This window comes from Haematobia irritans, chromosome 3 (assembly GCF_050003625.1).
Source record: "Haematobia irritans isolate KBUSLIRL chromosome 3, ASM5000362v1, whole genome shotgun sequence".
In the NCBI taxonomy this organism is placed as follows: Eukaryota; Metazoa; Arthropoda; class Insecta; order Diptera; family Muscidae; genus Haematobia; species Haematobia irritans.
In genome coordinates this window covers 189992264-190015274 of record NC_134399.1, presented here as the reverse complement: position 1 = coordinate 190015274, position 23011 = coordinate 189992264, and the positions used below count along the sequence as shown (strand labels likewise).

Here is a 23011-nt window from a genome sequence, read left to right as displayed (position 1 = left end):
AAATGTTTTCTTTTCATGGACGGTGAACATAAAACATTTTTGTCGCAAAAATATTGTTTCCATTTTCACAGTCCAAACATAACATTTTGCTTTTAACACATGTTTGGGATGATCCTCTTCCTTATCTGGGTGCATTCTATAATAATGTATAATAACTAAATTTTTACTTAAGGAATACACTAAATATTCACCTGCAAATGTTTTAATAAATTGGGTCAAAATCAAATGGCTGTCATTATCTTGTCAATCAAAATTATTTTCGAAAATACAATTATCGCAAAATCTTTCATAAATGCCAAATTTCACTCCTTTTTGGCATATATGACTTGCATATTAACTTGCCTTTTTTCATCAGTGGCATTAAAAACGCCACATTCATGGACTAACAATGGTATGAGTCATCAACGGCAGCTTCATTTACTTAAAGTGCCAAAGCACATTCTACTGCGATACCCTTCACGAGGGTTCCTCCCAATTAAATACAGACTCCAACACACGCTGCTATCAACCAATGCTTAAATACAATATATAACTTTATTTTCACAACTTTTGGAATTTCGTGTCCACCAGCTTTAAAGTGAAAATGGTAGAAGGAGATATGAAATAAAATATATTATGAAATTATTAAACTTCAAGAGGTACTTAATAATGATTCAACGACTTTACAGAAGCCATATTTGCCAGAACTCATTTAGTTGTTCAATGCGCAACGTTTTGCAAATTTTGCGATAACAATAAACATTTTGGCATAATTTTCTATAGAAATATATTTGAGAAAATTTCTTATAAAAATAAAATTTTGGGAAATTTTTCTATAGAAATAAAATGTTCAGAAAATTTTCTATAGAAATAAACTTCTCAAAAAATTTTTTATATAGAAATAACATTTTCTATAGAAATAAAATTTTCAGAAAATTTTCTATAGAAATAAAACTTACAAAAATTTTCTCTAAAAATAAAATTTTCAGAAAATTTTCTATAATAATAGGAATAAAATTTTCAGAAAATATAGAAATAAAATTTTCAGAAAATATTCTATAAAAATAAAATTTTCAGAAAATTTTCTATATAAATAAAATTTTCAGACAATTTTCTATAAAAACAAAATTTTTAGAAAATTTTCTATAGAAATACAATTTTTAGAAAATTTTCTATAGAAATAAAATTTTTAGAAAATTTTCTATAGAAATAGAATTTTCAGAAAATTTTCTATAGACATAAAATTTTAAGAAAATTTTCTATAGAAATAAAAATTTGATATAATTTTCTATACATATATACAATTTTCACAAACGTTTCTATATAAATAAAATTTTCAGAAAATATTTTATAGAAATAAAATTTTTAGAAAATTTTCTATATAAATAAAATTTTCAGACAATTTTCTATAAAAATAATTTTTTTTAGAAAATTTTTAAAAATTTTCTAATAATAGGAATAAAATTTTCAGAAAATATAGAAATAAAATTTTCAAACAATTTTCTATAAAAACAAAATTTTTAGAAAATTTTCTATAAAAACAAAATTTTTAGAAAATTTTCTATAGAAATAAAATTTTTAGAAAATTTTCTATAGAAATAAAATTTTGAGAAAATTTTTTATAGAAATAGAATTTTCAGAAAATTTTCTATAGACATAAAATTTTAAGAAAATTTTCTATAGAAATAAAAATTTGATATAATTTTCTATATATATATATATAAAATTTTCACAAACGTTTCTATATAAATAAAATTTTCAGAAAATATTTTATAGAAATAAAATCTTGAGAAAATTTTCTATATAAATAAAATTTTCAGAAAATATTTTATAGAAATAAAATCTTGAGAAAATTTTCTATATAAATAAAATTTTCAGAAAATTTTCTATATAAATAAAATTTTCAGACAATTTTCTATAAAAATAAAATTTTCAGAAAATATTCTATAGAAATAAAATTTTCCGAAAATTTTCTATAGAAATAAAATTTTCAGAAAATTTTCTATATAAATAAAATTTTCAGACAATTTTCTATAAAAATAAAATTTTCTATAGAAATAAAATTTTTAGATAATTTTCTATAGCAATAAAATTTTCTATAGAAATTGAATTTTCAGAAAATTTTCTATAGAAATAAAATTTTGACAAATTTTTCTATAAAAATAAAATTTTGACAAAATTTTCTATAAAAATAAAATTTTCAGAACATTTTCTATAGAAATAACATTTTCAGATAATTTTCTATATAAATACGATTTTCAGAAAATTTTCTATAGAAATTAAAATTTTAAGAAAATTTGCTATAAAAATAAAATTTTCAGAAAATTTTCTATAGAAATAGAATTTTTAGAAAATTTTCTATAGAAATAGAATTTTCAGAAAATTTTCTATAGAAATAAAATTTCGGCAAAATTTTCTATAAAAATAAAATGTTGAGATAATTTTCTATATAAATAAAATTTTCTATAGAAATAAAGTTTTCAGAAAATTTATATAGAAATAAAATTTTCAGAAAATTTTATATAGAAATAAAATGTTCAGAAAATTGTATATAAAGGGTGATTCTTTTGAGGTTAGGATTTTCATGCATTAGTATTTGACAGATCACGTGGGATTTCAGACATGGTGTCAAAGAGAAAGATGCTCAGTATGCTTTGACATTTCATCATGAATAGACTTACTAACGAGCCACAACGTCGAATTTTCAGTGAATGGGCCCTAGAAAAGTTGGCAGAAAATCCGCTTTTTTATCGACAAATTTTGTTCAGCGATGAGGCTCATTTCTGGTTGAATGGCTACGTAAATAAGCAAAATTGCCGCATTTGGAGTGAAGAGCAACCAGAAGCCGTTCAAGAACTGCCCATGCATCCGAAAAATGCACTGTTTGGTGTGGTTTGTACGCTGGTGGAATCATTGGACCGTATTTTTTCAAAGATGCTGTTGGACGCAACGTTACGGTGAATGGCGATCGCTATCGTTCGATGCTAACAAACTTTTTGTTGCCAAAAATGGAAGAACTGAACTTGGTTGACATGTGGTTTCAACAAGATGGCGCTACATGCCACACAGCTCGCGATTCTATGGCCATTTTGAGGGAAAACTTCGGAGAACAATTCATCTCAAGAAATGGACCGGTAAGTTGGCCACCAAGATCATGCGATTTGACGCCTTTAGACTATTTTTTGTGGGGCTACGTCAAGTCTAAAGTCTACAGAAATAAGCCAGCAACTATTCCAGCTTTGGAAGACAACATTTCCGAAGAAATTCGGGCTATTCCGGCCGAAATGCTCGAAAAAGTTGCCCAAAATTGGACTTTCCGAATGGACCACCTAAGACGCAGCCGCGGTCAACATTTAAATGAAATTATCTTCAAAAAGTAAATGTCATGGACCAATCTAACGTTTCAAATAAAGAACCGATGAGATTTTGCAAATTTTATGAGTTTTTTTTTTTTTAAAAAGTTATCAAGCTCTTAACAAATCACCCTTTAGAAATAAAAGTTTCAGAAAATTTATATAGAAATAAAATTTTCACAAAAATTTTCTATAGAAATAAAATGTTCAGAAAATTTTCTATATAAATAAAATTTTCAGAAAATTTTATATAAAAATAAACCCCTCAGAACATTTTCTATAGAAATAACATTTTTATAAAATTTTCTATAGAAATAAAAATATAGAAATTAAAATTTTCAGAAAAGTTTCTATATAAATAAAATTTTCTATAGGAATAAAATTTTCAGAAAATTTTCTATAGAAATAAAATTTTCAGAAAATTTGCTATAAAAATAAAATGTTCACAAAATTTTCAATATAAATAAAATTTTCACAAAATGTTCAATATAAATAAAATTTTCTATAGAAATAGAATTTTCTGAAAATTTTCTATAGAAATAAAATTTTCAGAAAATTTTCTATACAAATAAAAATTTCAGAAAATTTGCTATAAAAATAAAATTTTCACAAAATTTTCTATATAAATAAAATTTTCTATAGAAATAGAATTTTCTATAGAAATAAAATTTTGACAAAATTTTCTATAAAAATAAAATTTTGACAAAATTTTCTATAAAAATAAAATTTTGACAAAATTTTCTATAAAAATAAAATTTTGACAAATTTTCTATATAAATACAATTTTCTATAGAAATAAAGTTTTCAGAAAATTTTCGATAGAAATAAAATTTTCATAAAATTTTCTTTTGAAATAAAATTTTAAGAAAATTTTCTATAGAAATAATATTTTCAGAAAATTTTCTAGAGAAATAAAATTTTCAGAAAATTTTCTAGAGAAATAAAAAAAGAAAAAAAAAATTCTATAAAATAACATTTTTAGAAAATTTTCTATAGAAGTAAAATTTTCAAGAAAATTTTCTATAGAAATTTTCTAGAGAAATAAAAAAGAAAAAAAAATCTATAAAATAACATTTTTAGAAAATTTTCTATAGAAGTAAAATTTTCAGAAAATTTTCTATAGAAATAAAATTTTGACTGTTTTATGTAAAAGAATTCCCATTTTTATAAAATTGTTCATAAACATTTTATATTTGTTGCTCAGATAGCAATATATATGCTTTGTTAAAATAACATTCCCTTGATATAACAACATAAATCTGGGTTAATATTACATTAGTCATTCATTTTGGGATTTTTTCCCTCTTTACAATTCCATTGAAATTCACATGAAAAATTATCCCTCAAAAAACTTTAATGGATAAAATAACAGCCAAAACAAACCGCAAACCTTTTTCGTTGGTTGTGCCAAAATTCTTGTGAAATCGCAGAGCTCCTTCAAAACAAAAATAATAAAAAAAACCAAGCGCCATAGCATTACGATCATCAGTTTATACACCTGTTAATTAATTTGTTCGAAATTAAATTATACAAAATATGAAAATTAAAATACCACCTTAATATCGCTCAACAAGTTAATGTTGAATGAGTGTGTTAAATGTTATGATCATCATTAAATATTTAAATTTACGAGTATTAACTGAACATTTGCAAGATTTGGGCATCATCATCATACCTTTGAGATTATTAAAGAATCAGCAGGTACTCACGGCATGTTTCGCTGTTCACATTATGTACATAATTGTACCAATAATTTTGATAATTCATTATTGTAATATAATTAATGTTTTTTATACTGAATTAAAGTAAAATTAAGATGGTTCACAATAGGACGTAGCCTGAGAATTTTACTTAAAATCTATGATTATAATTTTAGAAAAATTTTAAAGCCATTGAAGTTCTAAAAAGTACATAAACTCTCCGATGTACAATAAAAGTTAGACTGGAAAGAGAGAAGAAGTTGCTTCGCTTACACGAAAGTGGCCTGTTACCGAATTAGGTCTTTTACGATGAGACGCCATTCCAAATTGAGCACTTTGTAAATAAACAGAATCATCAGATCTACTTCCCAAAAAGGTCACCTTCGAACTCAAGCGCTACCAATGGTCGCTTCCCGGTTGTATTCATCGTCCATGCCGTCCAAATAAATATTACCAGAAAAATGTTCTAAAGACAGTATTGAATCCCTTGGCTGATAAACAATTCGGCACGGTGCGCAATCTGCACGTCAACCAAGAATAGCATGAAAATGAGTTTCTTCGCTTTATCTCTTTCAAAATCTCCGGATCTCAATTTATCCAATTTTTTAAAGCCCTTTGTTTTGTAATTATTTTATTACACAAATTTGTTCGCCTCATTGTATAGCTTTTAAGGGTCAAACCTGCCAAATTTATTTAGTATTCAACAAACACTTATAAATGCAAATGAATGAATTTTTTGGTGAAGGAAAGCAAAGCAAAAAATGAGGAAAAAGGTATAAGTGCTGCAATAATAAATACAACAGCTACAGCAGTACAACTACATAATACTTCAAGAAGAAAACCAGTTTCTCTTTCAACAACGAAGAATGCATACATTAAGAAATGCAAACCCATGCAATTGAAGATACTGTTTGGTGGGAGGGGAAATGAAAATGAACCTAATATCGAAAGAATGCAACTTCGAAAATTCAACACGAATACAAATATGAGGTTGTACATTCGAAAAACTCGAAAGACATTCATAATATATTAATTTCTGATTCTCAAAACTAGTAAATGTAGTTGTAATATCATAATCACATGGGTGGTCAGAAATGAAAGTCCCCACACACGATATATGACACTTTAATTTTTTTTTCTATTTACTATGAGACATTGAGGTATTCGTTCAAGAAAAAACATATATTTAAATTTCTAAATATAAATATTTGACAACAAAGACTATTGGACGACAATGGTATTGTATGTAAAACAAAAGACTTAAGAAACAAACCTTCTTGACTCACTTGCTGCAGCAGCTTGTAGTCTACAATGCCTGCCCTAACGTTCACCCTTTCATTTGTCTGCCTACACGTAAATACTTAATCTCACTTGTGTACAGACTTTTTTTGTTTTTTATTGAATTTTCCACTTTTGTTCTTTCATTCCTTCAAAACCAAAATTGTTGCACGCAGTATTTACTATCAGTTGGTAAAAATCAAACATACACATACTACATACATCAGTACGTTAACCCTCTAATGCCCAAGCCCGCCTTTAGGCGGTCTTCATTTAATAAGGAAGCTTTTAATAAAACACACCTTAAGACAACAAAAATGGGTAAAATAAAAAGAAAACTTAGTTAAAACTGTTCAAGAGGCTTTGTAGCATATACTGAATTTTACCGTATAAATTTTCTTGTTTAGTTTTCTTGCTTTCGTGTCGTTAACATTGAAAATTTAATCAGCTGGCAAAAAATTGGGGCATTAGAGGGTTAATTAAATACAAAAAATATTCATTGGTATTTGAACTGGAGTTGCTGCTGATTTAAACCCCAAAAAATACCAAAGAATTCAAATACCTGTGTGGGTTTCTCTGGTTTATTTGTGGTATGTAATATGGGTGCGTCAAGATGATATAGACCAATGTTTGCAGTAACAACAAATTGCCTCATTTGTATATATGCGTGAAATGTTGCTCGTGCTTCCAAAGTTTAATCCACTAAAACTATTGGCACCATGAATTTTAAATGCGGGATTTTTTCACATATTATAAAATTTATTCTAAAACAAAAATTGTAACAGACAAATCAATCGAAGTATTGTCCATCGCTAGCCACTAATTTTCCCATATTTTTAGCTACATATGTATACCGCGACGAAAAACCAACTCGTATTTTGATTCAATCCGAGAATCTACCCAATTTTTGGTTTCCCTATAATAAAGAAAATGCTGATCAACCAGGGGGCTAATCAAGGCATTCGATATCGAATTCATAATAACAGTATCGAAAACATTGTCGATACGATTAAAAGTTTGGATCCCGTCATTCGGTCGAAATTTGATGCAATTTCTCTAGCATTTCCAAAAGCTAAAAACGAAGCTGAACAAACTGAAATGACAAAATTAAGTTAGCGGCACAAAATAGAATGTAGAGAAAACATATGTTTTTGAGGAATTCAAAGTTACAAGTGAATGGTATTGCATTATATCTTATGGACCCACATCTTTTCATATTCCGCCGAATTCCACCCGAGTTGGAGGATAAGATGAATAGAAAACACAAAAAAAATTCTGATTCAACCACGAAATTAATTGATCCAATTAAAAATTGAAAAGTACAGTGTAAAATAAGGGATAGGAGTATACATTGTCATTGGTTAAGTTCATGGGTTTGAAATGGTGTGCACTCCTTGGTCAGCCGAAATGAGTGAACGATTTTGGCCAGTGGAAGCTTTCATCATTCATTATTCTTACATGGTGGTCCAGAAGCGTTATGTTGTCATGGTATGGTACGGTAATTGATGAACCATAATTTCTTGGATATCGCTCTTGCCTGTGTAATTTTTATGTGGTTTTTGCAAAGCCACGATGCTCGCTCCCGATCTTGACTATGACGAATTTTTGTTTAACTTTTATTCGAGTTGCATTAGTCCAAAGTTTTTAAAATGTGTTTATTGTATGTACATTTATTACAAATTAGCAAAAATTCGAGCTAAAACTAACATACTCCTATACGATGAAAACGATGTAAAATACAAGGAAACAAGTATACACGTTCGGTCAGGCCGAATCTTATGTACCCTCCACCATTGATTGCGTAGAAACTTCTACGAATGACTGTCATCCACAATCGAATTACTTGAGTTGTGGTATCTTAAAACTTCTTAACATCGTTTTGTAAATTGTGAGTTAGTCCATACGTGGTATATATTAGACAAAAAAGGTATGTATAGGTAAGTCTACAAATAATTACGAATCGATATGGAATTTGCACGGTACGTAGAGAGCCAGAATTGAAATATGGGGGCTATATACAATTATGAACTTGATATGGACCAATTTTTGTGTGATTGGGGATCGATTTATCTGAGGGCTATATATAACTAAAGACCGATATGGACCTAGTTAGGCATGGTTATTATCGGCCATATACTAGCACAATGTACCAAATTTCAAATGACTTCGATAAAATTTGCTCCTCCAAGAGGCTCCAAAACCAAATCTCGGGATAGGTTTATATGGGGGCTATATATGATTATGGACTGATATGGACCACTTTTGGCATGGTAACCATATATTAACACCACGCACCAAATTTCAACTGAATCAGATGAATTTTGGTCTTCCAAGAGGCTCCGGAGGTCAAATCTGGTGATCGGTTTGTATGGGGGCTATATATAATTATGGGCCGATGTGGACCAAGTTATGCATGGTCATTAGAGACCATATACTAACACCATGTACCAAATTTAAGCCGGATCGGATGAAATTTGCTTCCCTTAGAGGCTCCGCAAGCCAAATCGGTGGATCGGTTTATATGGGGGCTATATATAATAATGGACCGATGTGGAACAATTTTTATATGGGGGCTATATATGATTATGGACTGATATGGACCACTTTTGGCATGGTAACCATATATTAACACCACGTACCAAATTTCAACTGAATCAGATGAACTTTGGTCTTCCAAGAGGCTCCGGAGGTCAAATCTGGTGATCGGTTTGTATGGGGGCTATATATAATTATGGGCCGATGTGGACCAATTTATGCATGGTCATTAGAGACCATATACTAACACCATGTACCAAATTTAAGCCGGATCGGATGAAATTTGCTTCCCTTAGAGGCTCCGCAAGCCAAATCGGTGGATCGGTTTATATGGGGGCTATATATAATAATGGACCGATGTGGACCAATTTTTATATGGGGGCTATATATGATTATGGACTGATATGAACCACTTTTGGCATGGTAGCCATATATTAACACCACGTACCAAATTTCAACTGAATCAGATGAATTTTGGTCTTCCAAGATGCTCCGGAGGTCAAATCTGGTGATCGGTTTGTATGGGGGCTATATATAATTATGGGCCGATGTGAACCAATTTATGCATGGTCATTAGAGACCATATACTAACACCATGTACCAAATTTCAACCGGATCGGATGAAATTTGCTTCACTTAGAGGCTCCGCAAGCCAAATCGGGGGATCGGTTTATATGGGGGCTATATATAATTATTGACCGATGTGGACCAATTTTTGCATAGTTGTTAGAGACCATATACTTACGCCATGTACCAAATTTCAGCCGGATCGGATGAAATTTGCTTCCCTTAGAGGCTCCGCAAGCCAAATCGGTGGATCGGTTTATATGGGGGCTATATATAATTATGGACCGATGTGGACCAATTTATGCATGGTCATTAGAGACTATATACTAACACTATGTACCAAATTTCAGCCGGATCGGATGAAATGTGCTTCTCTTAGAGGCTCCGCAAGCCAATCGGGGGATCGGTTTATATGGGGGCTATATATAATTATTGACCGATGTGGACCAATTTTTGCATGGTTGTTAGAGACCATATACTAACGCCATGTGCCAAATTTCAGCCGGATCGGATGAAATTTGCTTCTCTTAGAGGCTCCGCAAGCCAAATTTGGGGGTCCGTTTATATGGGGGCTATACGTAAAAGTGGACCGATATGGCCCATTTGCAATACCATCCGACCTACATCTATAACAACTACTTGTGCCAAGTCTCAAGTCGATAGCTTGTTTCGTTCGGAAGTTAGCGTGATTTCAACAGACGGACGGACGGACAAGCTCAGATCGACTCAGAATTTCTCCACGACCCAGAATATACATACTTTATGGGATCGTAGAGCAATATTTCGATGTGTTACAAACGGAATGACCAAGTTAATATACCCCCATCCTATGGTGGAGGGTATAAAAATGCTTCATGATAGAAACTTACCAATCGAAAAAATTTTCGATCAATAAAACTCGATATCGACTCCCACGCGTGGGTCGTGACTCACGCGTTAGTCACGCTCATGGCAACAGCGTGTTAATCACCAAAATATCGTGCGTGAGTCACGAAAATATTATCTTCGTGAGTGTGCGTGAGTAAAGATTTACGCTTAAGAGTTAAATTCATTTACAATTTTAGTGACACCTGGGATGTTAATAGTGTAATAACGCTCTCGATTTTAATAATGCCCAAGTTGTCAGACACGTCGCTAAGGTAAATTACTCAAAAAATTGTTCGTGAGTCACGATATTTTGCGTGAGTCACGGTATTTTTCGTGAGCCACGACATTTTCGCGCGTGAGTACAAATTTTCTGTTCGTGAGTGTGCGTGAATCCTACCAAACAATGTCGTGCGTGAGTGTGCGTGAGTAAGATTTTTCCGTTGTGTGTGTGAGCGTGAGTATTACTCACGTACACACCTCTACTGCACTTGCCTGATCATAGTTGGGCCAAAATACCCAGGTCTGACGCGTAAAGTCTCTTTAGTATGATGTCATCTTGTAGCTTCTCATCTCTTCATCTGCAGTATCCTAATGAATCCTGCTCAGACCTGTCTAGCATGGTGCCTGATTTCATTTGTAATGCGGGATCACGCGCTGTAGAAAGTAAAGAGCAACCCTTACATTCCCGTGGTGGTGGTTGCCTATGGTGATTTGAATGGGTACTGCGATAACAGCCCAGGAGATACTGAGTTGAAAACACGTAATTGTGTCTCCGCACAGGGATAATTTTGGTCTCTACCTAATGGTGGAGGGGTATACTGGTGAGACATCCTGCCGCAGTTCTAAGCGCAGCGTTCTGGCAGGTCTATAGGTTCTTCCACTTCGTATCACATGTGTATGGTATGCACACAGGCGCTGTATAGTTTACCATTGAACGGACAATTGTTTTATAGATAATCAATGGAGTGATCAAAAACCCTGATTTTTTGAAAATCAGTTTTTCTCGGTTTTAAAAACCCGGTCTTTTTCCAAAACCAGAGGACATGTATAAGTTATACACACAGGCGCTGTATGTTTTACCACTGACCGACCAATTGTCTTAAGGGTAATCAATGGAGTGATCAAAAAACCGAATTTTTTGAAAATCAATTTTTCTCGGTTATAAAAACCCGGACTTTTTTCCAAACCGGTTGACGATATATTTTTGAAACAAATAACCGACATAACCGGTTTTCATAAAAACACGTAATTTTGAAGGGAAAATCTTATTTTATTATCGCAAAAATACTACGAAAACAATAATTCGACAATTTATTAAATGTTGGACACAGAGGCATTAAAAACACCGGTTCTACCGGTTCACAGACAATGGGATTCTCACGAAAACCGACAATCGGTGTAAGAAAATAATCCGGTCCACCGGTTTTGATCACTCTAGTAATCAACAAGGTTTCTTTGTCCGTACCCCAAATGCTGCCGGCAAGCGACTTCATAACCTTGTTTCTACCGCGGAGCTCGTCACAAATTACAGTGGTATTGGCATACTACTTGAAAAGGCTACCGAAGGTGTGGCAATTGTTTCGCCATCGACTCTGACATTCGACTGCGTGCGTACTTCTTAATAGTGTGGCAGAGTAATTGGTGGCAGATATCGTCGGATTTCTAGAAATTAAATAACTAGTAAGATCAGCAAGGTAGACGTTTAATATATCGCAAATGGGCGAGGATGCCAAGATTGTACATTCGTCCGCATATGATACAATCTCGACTAGGATGGAAAAGGGGATAGAAAGAGATTGAAATGTGCGGGAGATATGCCCCCACATTGGAGATATTCCTTGTTTCACTCTACGGGGTCCTGACTTTTTATCCCTAAATTCCATATACGGACTGGCGCTCGCACAATTAATTAAATCCCTAACGTTTCGTTCCAGTCGATAGGAACGTGTTCTCTAATAGTCTGGCATGGTTGACCGTATCAAATTCCTTCGATAGGTCGTGGGCCACGAGGACCGTACTGTCACACGCCCTGGGCTGGTTGAGTTCTCAATTTATTGCTCGAGACTTTGCATGGCTTTAGAATCACACCACCCATTTTCCTGACATCGTGTATGAGTTATTCCAAGGACAATTTGAGTAGCCTTGTCATGTACTCAACTCACAGTATTCCCAGATGATTCAACATTAGCATAGAAATTCCGCGCGGGGGCCAGCACCTTGGGTGGTTTTGCGAAGCTGATGACATTGTTAACTTCGGCTGGAGTATGTGTCATTGGCTCGCTCTACCACTCAATGTTCATAAACATAAAAATATCGCGCATATCTTCGGATCACTCACCATCACGTCGCCAAAGCTGACTAAGAACACATCATCCGTTGTAGTGGAGTTCGAGATGATTCTTACAGTAGACCACAACTTACCTGTGCCAGTAACTAGGTTACATTGCTTCTGGTGCTCTAAGCATGTGGTCCTCATTTCTCGTCGACCGTCTTATGAATCTCTAGATTCAGTTCCCTAATTCTTGGATCAGCAGGGATAACACAACTGACACGCTCGGGGACGAGTCCCGCCGCTTCAGCTGGGAAGTTGGGCCTTACCTGGACAAATCGACCAGCGGGTTTGAAGGGTATGAAGCGAGCGGCTGCTGCGTAAATATATTTTTTTGCATTATTTTTTGGATTTGTAATTGATGGTGTAAATTTTGCATTTAAAGCCATAACCTGAAATCATTCCAAAGTGCATGTCTCGGGACAGTATTTGCAATATGCTGGTGTACCACTCCCATAGGTCCGGTAGTGGCAATTTGTATCAATTTCTCATAGGGAAGTTAGGGACATAAAAATTCACATACGTAAATAAGCCTAATAACCGGGGTGCACGAGTTTCTCGACTTTGTTAATTTTTACACCTTCACAAGAAGACCATTGAACTTTGCCGAATATCAAATGTAGATTAGGCAATTTTTACCAACATAACAAGTCAACAAACAAGAATACTCAATAAGTTAATTACATATTATCATTATTCTTTTCTCATTTTCCATTTGCGTTTCGATACTTAAACGAACAATTTTCGAGCTATGGTTAGGTTTTCTCAATTTCACATTGATATTTTCTCAATAGTTATTAAAAAAGTCAATTTAATTAGAATTTTATAATTCCCAGTTAATAATGGTGTAAAAACATACACAAAAAATCTAAGAATACCATATTGAGACAAATTTTTCTTTTAGTTTTTTTAATTGCTATTGTAGCACTAACAGCCTTGAAACAGTTTCGATATAATAACGTGACAAATCTATATAAGGCAATAAATTGATTGCCTGGGAAAACTATGCTGTAACTTACCTTAACTTCGAATCTAATGTTATGTGCAATTCTTGTAGTTGAATGATTGATCTTAAATTGGAAACTTGAAATAATGAAATTATTATCTTGATCTCTGATAGATTAAAGCTTGATACATGAACAATTGATATCTTGATTGTCTATAAAAGAAATGAAAAGAAAAATAAAACAAATGATTATTGAATTGCACAAAAAACGATTGACTTAAATAAATGATTAAACAATGACTTGTCAAACAATGTACCTTTGTTTTCGAATTTAGTTCATTTTCTTAAAAGTAGAAGAATTTTATTTATAAAACAAAATGGAATAATTTATGTATTTTGCTCTTAATTATATTATATTGTAATTGTTCTTGTGTCTTTACATGCGAACTTGGAATTTTCCAGCCTTGGTTATGTATTTAACACCTTTGAAAGGTTTATATTTTTCACCATACATATCTAAACGATTAACTTTAAGGCCAGAAACAGCCATTTGAGATATGGTAAATTGCACATTGATTGTAGGATTGGAACCCAAACTGGGAGTTCCAGGTGGTATAGAGACCTAAAATTAATCAATTAAAAAACTTGTCAAAATGAATAAGAGCCTCAATAACTTACCGTTCCCCTGATATTTGGTAAATTGGTAACATCTATACGTCCCACATCCCAAGTTAAGGTCTTTGAAACAGAATCAAATGTATACTTTCCTTGATTAGGTGTTAGTATACAATTTAAAACACATTTTGGCATAGCAATTTCCAATTTCACCTTATCCACCGAACGGCCCATTAGTGTGCGAGTACCCACCGTCAAATCTAAACGTCCTTGTTCTCCTGTTTTTATAGAGAAATTATGACGTATGTATATGGGTATAGCTACTACCGATTGGGCACTAATGTGATACGACATAAGACGGAAATTTCCATCAGGTGGTATAAAACTTAATAGGCGTTCAGCTTCCCAACGTTTGAAACGTACACAAGGATGGAATGACACATCGTCAAAAAGTCTTGGGTTCATGAATGATAATGTCAAATCGGGCATACCAGTCAATTTAATACAACAATCGATCTGATAATAGGATAGAGGATAATGGATATTAGATTTAGTAACAGATTAGTTCCTTCATATACTTACATATCCTTGGATTTCTGCAAAAACAGTCGAACCCGATTTATCAATAATCGCATCCACTTCTTCGATTACATCGAAATATGCTTCATTATTTGTATAGCGAACTCCGCTTCTACGCCATGGTATAGCCGAAAGTTGTCCTTGGGGTAAAATTGTGCTGACGCTAAAAATTTTAAATTAAAAATTTGAAAAAAAATGTTGAAGAAATATCCTATAAAAAATGTCACGAATTTTCCTAAGGAAAAATTTCACATGCTTGTTTGTTTGTATATACCGGGCTCTACACTTAAAGGAGTGTAAATCAGGCACATCCGTCGTCCGGAGCTATATCTCAATCTGAACCCATTTCAACCAAATTCGGCGCACTTGACGGCACGATCAAATGTACTAACATTTCAAGCAAATCAAAATGAAACTCTGGCCTCTAGAATCGAATCGGGCGAAAGATATGTATGGAAACTATATCTAACTCTGAATCGACTTAGGTGATATTTTGCATATTTCACGGATGAGCGAAATTCGAAGAAGGTAGATTAATGATCACAAAGTAATGAGCGAAATTCGAAGAAGGTAGATTAATGACCAAAAAGTAACAACTTGAAAATACTTCTTTTGATAATCATGCAAACTAAACGAACTTTGAAAAAGAGAAGAAAATCTTAATTCGTTTGGATTCGGTAAATTTTTTTTCTTCAGATGGGATTTTGTCGATTTTCACGAACAGGGCATAAAAATAATTATTTTAGGAAATCGTGCCCTGTTCTTGGAAATCATACGAACCCCATTCGAAAGAATAGCAGTTACTCGAATTCAAACGAATTTGTGTTTTATAATTTTTGAAAGTTAATTTTGTTTGTATCATTATCAAAAATGTGTATTTTCAACTGAGATTGGTGAAATGGGCGTCATGTTTAATAATCAATGTATTCTAATACTAACGAAACTGACATTCAGAAATAAGCTTTTATTTCGAATGGATTTTCGTTGATTTACAGGAAAAGAGCATTAAATTTGACATTGTTTATATCAAAAATTGAGAAATTAAAATCGGAAAAAGAGCAATAACTTATTATTTTTTTTAATTAATACGTTAATGTACACTTACTTGCTTTTACCAGTCACTGTATTCGCTATTGTTCTCAAAATATTAGGTGGCTTTATTAATTCCTTCAATATGTTACTCTCTGTGGCCAATGGGAAACCATTGTCCAACATTTCGTCCAGTAATTCGTATACCAATACATAATTCTCTTTAATAATCGATTCCGAGCAATCGGCAAAATAATCTTCGAAAGTGTCAACAACACGATGTAAAAATTCTATAACAAATAGTGGTGGTACTTCCTGTTTGCATGCAGCCACCAAGGAGATTCCTTTACGTTGGACGGTAATCAAGTAATAATGTGGTGTAGGAATGACAGGAGGGACATCCTATAACATAATTATAAAATTTCGGAGCAAATATATGTAAAGAATCGAACCAATAGTCGGCAAACTGTGATTTTTTTTTGTACTCACATTTTGTGATTTCTTTTGAGCATCCAAGAAATAGTCACATACGGAACGGGAGACAACTGAACGCCAATGTTTCTCCAGAAAAACATCCCTATAGCGATAGTAAATATTAATTTACTATTTATGATTGTTGTTTGTGTACCTTACTTACCCACTATTGTTTACTATAAATAAGCTGTGTATCATTATTTGTCGTATTTAAACAAATTTTTGCCAACAAATTCAATATCTAAACAATTTTACTTTCTCACTAACACAAAGACTGGGGAACAGCTGTTTCTCTGCTATGATTTATTTCGTAGTATATTTGAATACTGACCTAAATAAAAGTGAAAGCGTACCTGAAATTTATCGCTCAAATTAAATAATGGTTCAATTAAATAATAAATGAGTCGTGCCGCTAATTTGTATCCGCCGAAGACCATTTTTCGCCCGTTGGCTAATTCGCCGATTGGAAAATATTGTCCAGAACAGTACACGGAAGTACTAATGAACCGCCAAATGAGTAAACATTAGCCATTATACAGATTCAAATCAATTTAAAAAGGGTGATTACCCAATAAACACAGGATGAGCTTTTTTCAAATGCAACACCTGTTTGAGTTTGCAGGTATATATAATTTTCAACATAATTTCAACTTGACTGAAATAGCTCACCTTCAATACATTTTCAAATTGTTTGCGAATTACTTCTACATCGCCAAAATGTCGACGAACTGGCTGTTTATGAAACCCAAAATCGTCCCGAGATGAATCACTCGTCTTGATTGAAACTAACAGTCACTTTCTCATATCCGAAACAGCTAATTTTCCTTTATAAATTCAGCTGTTTGCATCCAAGTCGAAAGAAAGCTTTCTCTTCGCACACGAGAAATTAGCTGTAAGATCTGAAAAGATGTTGAAAATAATTGAAGAAATCGTTGACAAAACACGAAAAATCATGGGATTTTAAATACTTCTTGGTGCACCGAAGTTCGTTTGGAAGAAATAAAAAATTGGAAAATAACTGAATTTACTCCCAATAGTTTATAGTAATTGGTAAGTCAAATTAAAAACTGAAATAAAACTTTAGGGAGATCACTAAACTTAAATCTCTATGCAGAAACTAAACTCTTTGGATGTTACATTCTTGGAAACATTAAGAAGCTGGCCGATGTAAAAATGATGGTGGCTTATGCGCTTTACAGACTATCAGTTACTAAGCACGGAACGTCGGTGTTTGTAAAGAATCTTACAGTGTGTCGGATCGATACGACATGTCGGCGATGACTAAATAATCGGTAAATGTGTTATCGATCCCATAAACTGCAACAGTATCGATTATGCCTTCGGAATAACTGATAATCTGTAAAGCGCATTATCGGCAAGAAAAGGTTTCCAGAAACATTTTAAAGTGCAACCAATTAAAATTGGTAATAACCCTGCCAGCATTTCAAAGTTCCATTTCATCCTCATCGCTACCACAGACTCGTAAGTGACACTGCAACAATCGCCAACTGTGATAGTATTTTGCCATCACTATTGTTACAAGAGCCATTTTATATTTTCCCAATAAACACAAACGTTTGAAAAATGCTAAATTTCAACAATTTTTCAAACATTTTTTCGAAGGATTAGGGTAATATTCAAGTTGAGAAATTGTTGAGAAAATCGCGTTCAAAAAACAGACATTACTCTCAACAGTGAAATTTAACACATAAGCAATAATATCTCAAGTGTTATCCTCAAATTGAAATGCATCGCTACTCAATAATTTGTCAAACAATTTTCGATGCGAGTCAAATTCAAAATTAACATCGTTGTAAAAACTTTTCAACCTAAATTTGTATGAATGATATCCCCACTTCAAATTGAAAGTCAAAGCCAAAATTCTATGAATTTTGTATAATTTATTCATTTTCATCAAAATAAAATATATAATAATACACTACACTACATAATACACTACAATACCAATTGATAAATAATAATCTTATTAAACATATCAACAAATAAAAAATAAAAAAAAAACAAACAACAAAACTTTAAATATCTTAAACATTATTAGTAAACACTTTTGCATTGATAATTCGATTTCCTTCCTTTTGGTGTCATAAAACAGCATTAAAATTTATTAACATGCGGGCAATTTGAAATTAGGAACGTACTGGACCGCGTGTTAGAATTGATTTCCAGCAGAAGGAATTCACAAAATATCCATTTTAAACTGATAATAGCATATGAATTAAACTGACGATGTGATGCACATTTTCATCCAGAAGTTGTTGATTTCAACAATTTGTTATTTTTAACAATTTTAATTGGTTGCACATTGAAATGTTTCTGGAAACTTTTTCTTGTCGATAAGCCACTCATTTTTCATTGGTCAGCTTTTTATTGTTTGCAAGAACGTAGAATCCATTCCCAATAAACACAAAATGAGCGTTTTTCAAATGGAACAACTTTTCAGTTTGAGGGTAAATATAATTTTCAACATAAATTCAACTTGACTTGAAATAGCTCATCTGCAATACATCTTCAAATTGTTTGCGAATTACTTCCAATTTCCCAAAATGTTGACGAAATCTTTGAAAAGGTGTTGAAGATGATATGAGAAAACTTTGACAAAACACTACCCTAAAATGCAACGAAAAAACCATGTGGTTTTCAATACTTATTTGTGCAACGAAGTTCGTGGTCAATTGCAAGAAATAAAAAAAATGGAAAATTTTAGACAAATAACCAAATAGTATATAAAAATAGGTAAGTGAAACTAAAAAATGAAATAAAACTTTAAGGAAGTCACTAAATGTATATCTCTTTGCAGAAAACTAAAATTATGGATTCTACGTTCTTGAAAACATTAAAAAGCTGAACAATGAAAAAAGGTGGACAATTAACTGGAACTGCTTCAAATAGTTTATAATAATTGGTACGTCAATACGAAAAATTAAATCAACACTTTAAAGAAGTCACTAAATTTAAATCTCTTTGCAGAAAACTAAAATCTTTGGATGCTACATTCTTGCAAACAATAAGAAGCTGACCAATGAAAATTGAGTGGCTTATCGACAAGAAAAAGTTTCCAGAAACATTACAAGTGCAACCAATTAAAATTGTTAAAAACAACAAATTGTTGAAATCAACAACTTCTGGATGAAAATGTGCATCACATCGTCAGTTTAATTCATATGCTATTATCAGTTTAAAATGGATAGTTTGTGAATTCCTTCCGCTGAAAATCAATTCTCACACGCGGTCCAGTACGTTCCTAATTTCAAATTGCTCGCATGTTAATAAAAGGAAGGAACCAACCCTGCCAACATTTATTGAATTTGGGGGCGCTTTTGAGAATCCCCACTACGTCGAAAACAGTCGTATACGATATCCAAAACTCCTCGGAAAAGTGCCGTCACTATTGAGAAGTTGTACCACGCCAAGTTACTAGAAAAAAGTATCGCATTAGTGCAATTATCAGGTGCCCTTCTGGACACATTTAGAAGGACGTCAATAAGATCCCCATCAAACAATCAGAGAAAGTGCATTTTAAGATAGTTGTAATAGAATCATTGTGGTCAAATAAAACACGATTGTTTAGATGTTTATTAATTTTATTAAACGTTTATAAAATCTCATAAATATAACATTTATACGGCTATCGCATCACATTTAACATATTTTATGCATTAATAAAAGATTGATGTTGAGTTACAAGTTGCAAGTTACATGTTGTAGCGTCTATCAGCCAATGCTTTTATTCCCAATGGAGGCAGCGTGTCTGGAAAAATATTTGAAAAACTATCACTTTGTTCCATTTGGAAAGTCAAAAATTGTTCACCAATATACCTTTCACAATTTTAAGCGAAATAAATATGTTTTCAGCACTTCATTATCGTTTTTATTTAAATAACTTATAAAAAGCTAGTTGTGTTTGGTGTTTCACAAAATATAAAATGGCTCTTGTAACAATAGTGATGGCAAAATACTTTCATGCGAATAGTGATGGTAAAATACTATCACAGTTGGCGATTGTTGCAGTGTCACTTACGAGTCTGCGGTAGCGATGAGGATGAAATGGAACTTTGAAATGGCTGGGTACAATCATTGTGTCCGTAAAAGTTTTAAAAGGTCTGTAAATAATAAACAATTTATTTGAGGAATATTTGGAACATATACTAACAATTTTTAAAAGCGATTAGCTGGTTTAAAATTTGTGTACACAGCCCTGTTTTTTTTTTTTTTGTTGTAGACTTAAATAAATTTTTGCTACCGAAAATTTCGCTAGAGGTGCATACCGGCCTTCAAACTGAAAAGTTGTTGCATTTGAAAAACGCTAATCCTGTGTTTATTGGGAAGGCACAATCGATACTAATGCATGTTTAGGGGATCGATAACACATTTACTGATTATTTAGTCATCGCCGACAAGTCGTGTCGATCCTACACACTGTAAGATTCTTTACAATCACCGACATTCCGTCCGGAATAACTGATAATCTGTAAAGCGCATGAAATATTTAAATTTTTTGTTATTTCTATTTGTTGATATGTTTAATAAGATCATCAATTTTTTGTCGAAAATTTTAAAGTCGTATTTTACACTCTATTAGGTAAATTATATTCTTTTCTTTGACTACTTTTTCTTTGTGTGTAGCGTGTTCTTAGTATAGAAGTATAGTGCGGCGAATTAGAGATGTCGCTACTTGGTAAATAGATCATGTTAGTGCATTGTTGCCATAGAATTTATTGATTGCTATAATCTGGCATCACCAAACAAGTCAGCTGTTGGTGCACAATAACAAAAAGAAAAGACAGAATCAGATTAACAATTTCACATAATTAATTATTAATAATCCAATAAATCGATATAGCAAGTAAGTGCTAAACACGTACAAAAATACATCGTAGAATGCAATGAGTATATAGTTCAAAAATAAATTTGCAGAATTTTTCATCATGGGAAATAAACAAATTAAACAGCATCTGGAGACTGCCCAAAAGACAGGAGTCCTAAAAATTAGTTTACAACGTCTTCAAGAATTGCCACCACAGTTGAAAAACTATCCTAATGTATTGAAGACATTAGATCTATCACAAAATCGCTTCGAACGAATACCTGAAGATATTGGGCGCTTTACTTTGATTAAACATTTCAATATGAGTGGCAATAAAATAACCGAGATACCCGAAGTAATGGGAGAACTAATAAAATTGGAAGTGTTGATATTAAACGATAATATGATTACCAAAATACCAAGTTCTCTATCAAATTGTCAAAATCTGAAGACTGTAAATCTAAGTCACAATCAAATAACTGAATTTCCTGTGATGTTGTGTGGCATTAAACATTTGGATGTTTTGGATTTATCACGAAATAAAATTACAACGGTGCCCAGTGAGGTAAGAATGTTTGTGCTTCCTATATGGACTAATGGATGTAGTAATTGATATTTTGTTTACTTTTAGGTTGGCGCATTACGTGTAACAGAGCTGAATTTAAATCAGAATCAAATTTCAGTTTTAGCCGATGAAATAGCCGAATGCCCCAAACTGAAAACCTTAAGACTAGAGGAAAATTGTTTACAAGCTAGCGCTTTTACACCACGCATACTTAAAGAATCGAAAATATGCAATTTATCTGTGGACGGAAATCTTTTCAATTCTAGACAATTTAATCAATTAGATGGCTATGATAATTACATGGAACGCTATACTGAAGTTAAGAAAAAAATGTACTGAACTGTGTTCCAAGTATTTGAGCTGCGTAAAAGGGACTCATTAGTAAAGATTAAAGTAAATTGAATACAATTCTAGATTATTAAATGTAACCACCACCGCCAGTTTATTGTAATAGAGAAAGACGCTTGTTTTGTTTTTTGTATGCTGGTTGAATGAGGCTTCATCTCATTATATACATTATATTTTATATACAAATACATCATTCGCTTTGACTTCTGAGTGTGATTTTTTGGTCCTCTTCTCTTATTTTTATCATTGTATTTTAGTTGTAATTTTTATTACAATTGTAATTTGTACGTGAATATATTTATTATATCAAAATACACAAACAATTTAAGAAAATGGAATAAAGATTGTGGTCATAGAAATGCATGCTCACTTTTCGATGGGAATATATTCAAAATATACCAAACATTTACACTAAATAAATTACAAAATATTCATTTGATTTGAATTCAAATTAAATTGAAAAAAAGAACTTGGTGATAATATGGAAGTTGTAAAGGTCGACCGTTCTAATCACTCGCTTGTAAAACAGGGCCTTTTTTCTATATTCTGTTTTATAGGCTGTTCTGTTCTGTTTTTATAGGCTGTTTACTATGAACGGAACATGAGGAAGTAGCATAACATACTCTGTTTCTGAACATAGAACAAAAACCCATTCGAAAGAAAACCATCCATTCGAATTCAAATCAATTTGGGGTTCTTTCTTTATTTTTCAAAGTTCGTTTCGTATTATTTTTTTATTTTTCTTTTATTTAATAATTTATAAAACTAGTACAACAAGATGATACATCTTATAAATGACAGTACCAGATTCATGTTTGATCAGAAACAATGTGTAAATGTGTTGGTGTAGGAGAAAATATATAAATATGAATATAAAAACTTATTTAATATAACAAAAAACAAAATGTATAATAATTGAAAATTTTCGATAAGTTAGCAATATTTTATATTGTAAACAAGATTCTTAAACAGTTAAGCAAATATTTTAAATAATTCATTTTTAAATCGGATAGCATTGCTTG

The 23011-nt window shown here is 32.1% G+C and overlaps 2 protein-coding genes and 1 long non-coding RNA gene across 5 annotated transcripts; 2 read left to right on the top strand and 1 right to left on the bottom strand.

The window, feature by feature from the left end:
* Positions 1-13872: 13872 nt before the first annotated feature.
* On the bottom strand, positions 13873-16543 carry cm (AP-3 complex subunit carmine). The gene is made up of 6 exons (XM_075300781.1): positions 16415-16543; positions 16267-16354; positions 15854-16179; positions 14752-14911; positions 14233-14685; positions 13873-14176 (listed from the first exon to the last, which is right to left on the bottom strand). The coding sequence occupies exons 1-6, from the start codon at positions 16447-16449 to the stop codon at positions 13991-13993; spliced, it is 1248 nt and encodes a 415-aa protein (XP_075156896.1). The 5' UTR covers positions 16450-16543; the 3' UTR covers positions 13873-13990.
* A 2296-nt stretch (positions 16544-18839) lies between these two features.
* Positions 18840-19466, top strand: LOC142231740 (uncharacterized). The gene is made up of 3 exons (XR_012720892.1): positions 18840-19005; positions 19070-19174; positions 19240-19466. It is a non-coding gene; the product is annotated as an uncharacterized LOC142231740 (long non-coding RNA).
* A 1510-nt stretch (positions 19467-20976) lies between these two features.
* Positions 20977-22348, top strand: LOC142230148 (leucine-rich repeat-containing protein 57). Of its 3 annotated transcripts, none has more exons than XM_075300778.1 (3): positions 20977-21115; positions 21187-21641; positions 21708-22348. In XM_075300778.1, exons 2-3 carry the CDS (start codon positions 21198-21200, stop codon positions 21978-21980), a joined length of 717 nt encoding a protein of 238 aa, XP_075156893.1. In that variant the 5' UTR covers positions 20977-21115; positions 21187-21197; the 3' UTR covers positions 21981-22348. The 3 variants fall into 3 exon arrangements, with proteins under 3 accessions (XP_075156893.1, XP_075156895.1, XP_075156894.1); XM_075300780.1 differs by having other exon boundaries at positions 20999-21115; positions 21168-21641; XM_075300779.1 differs by lacking the exon at positions 20977-21115 and having other exon boundaries at positions 21122-21641.
* Positions 22349-23011: the final 663 nt, after the last annotated feature.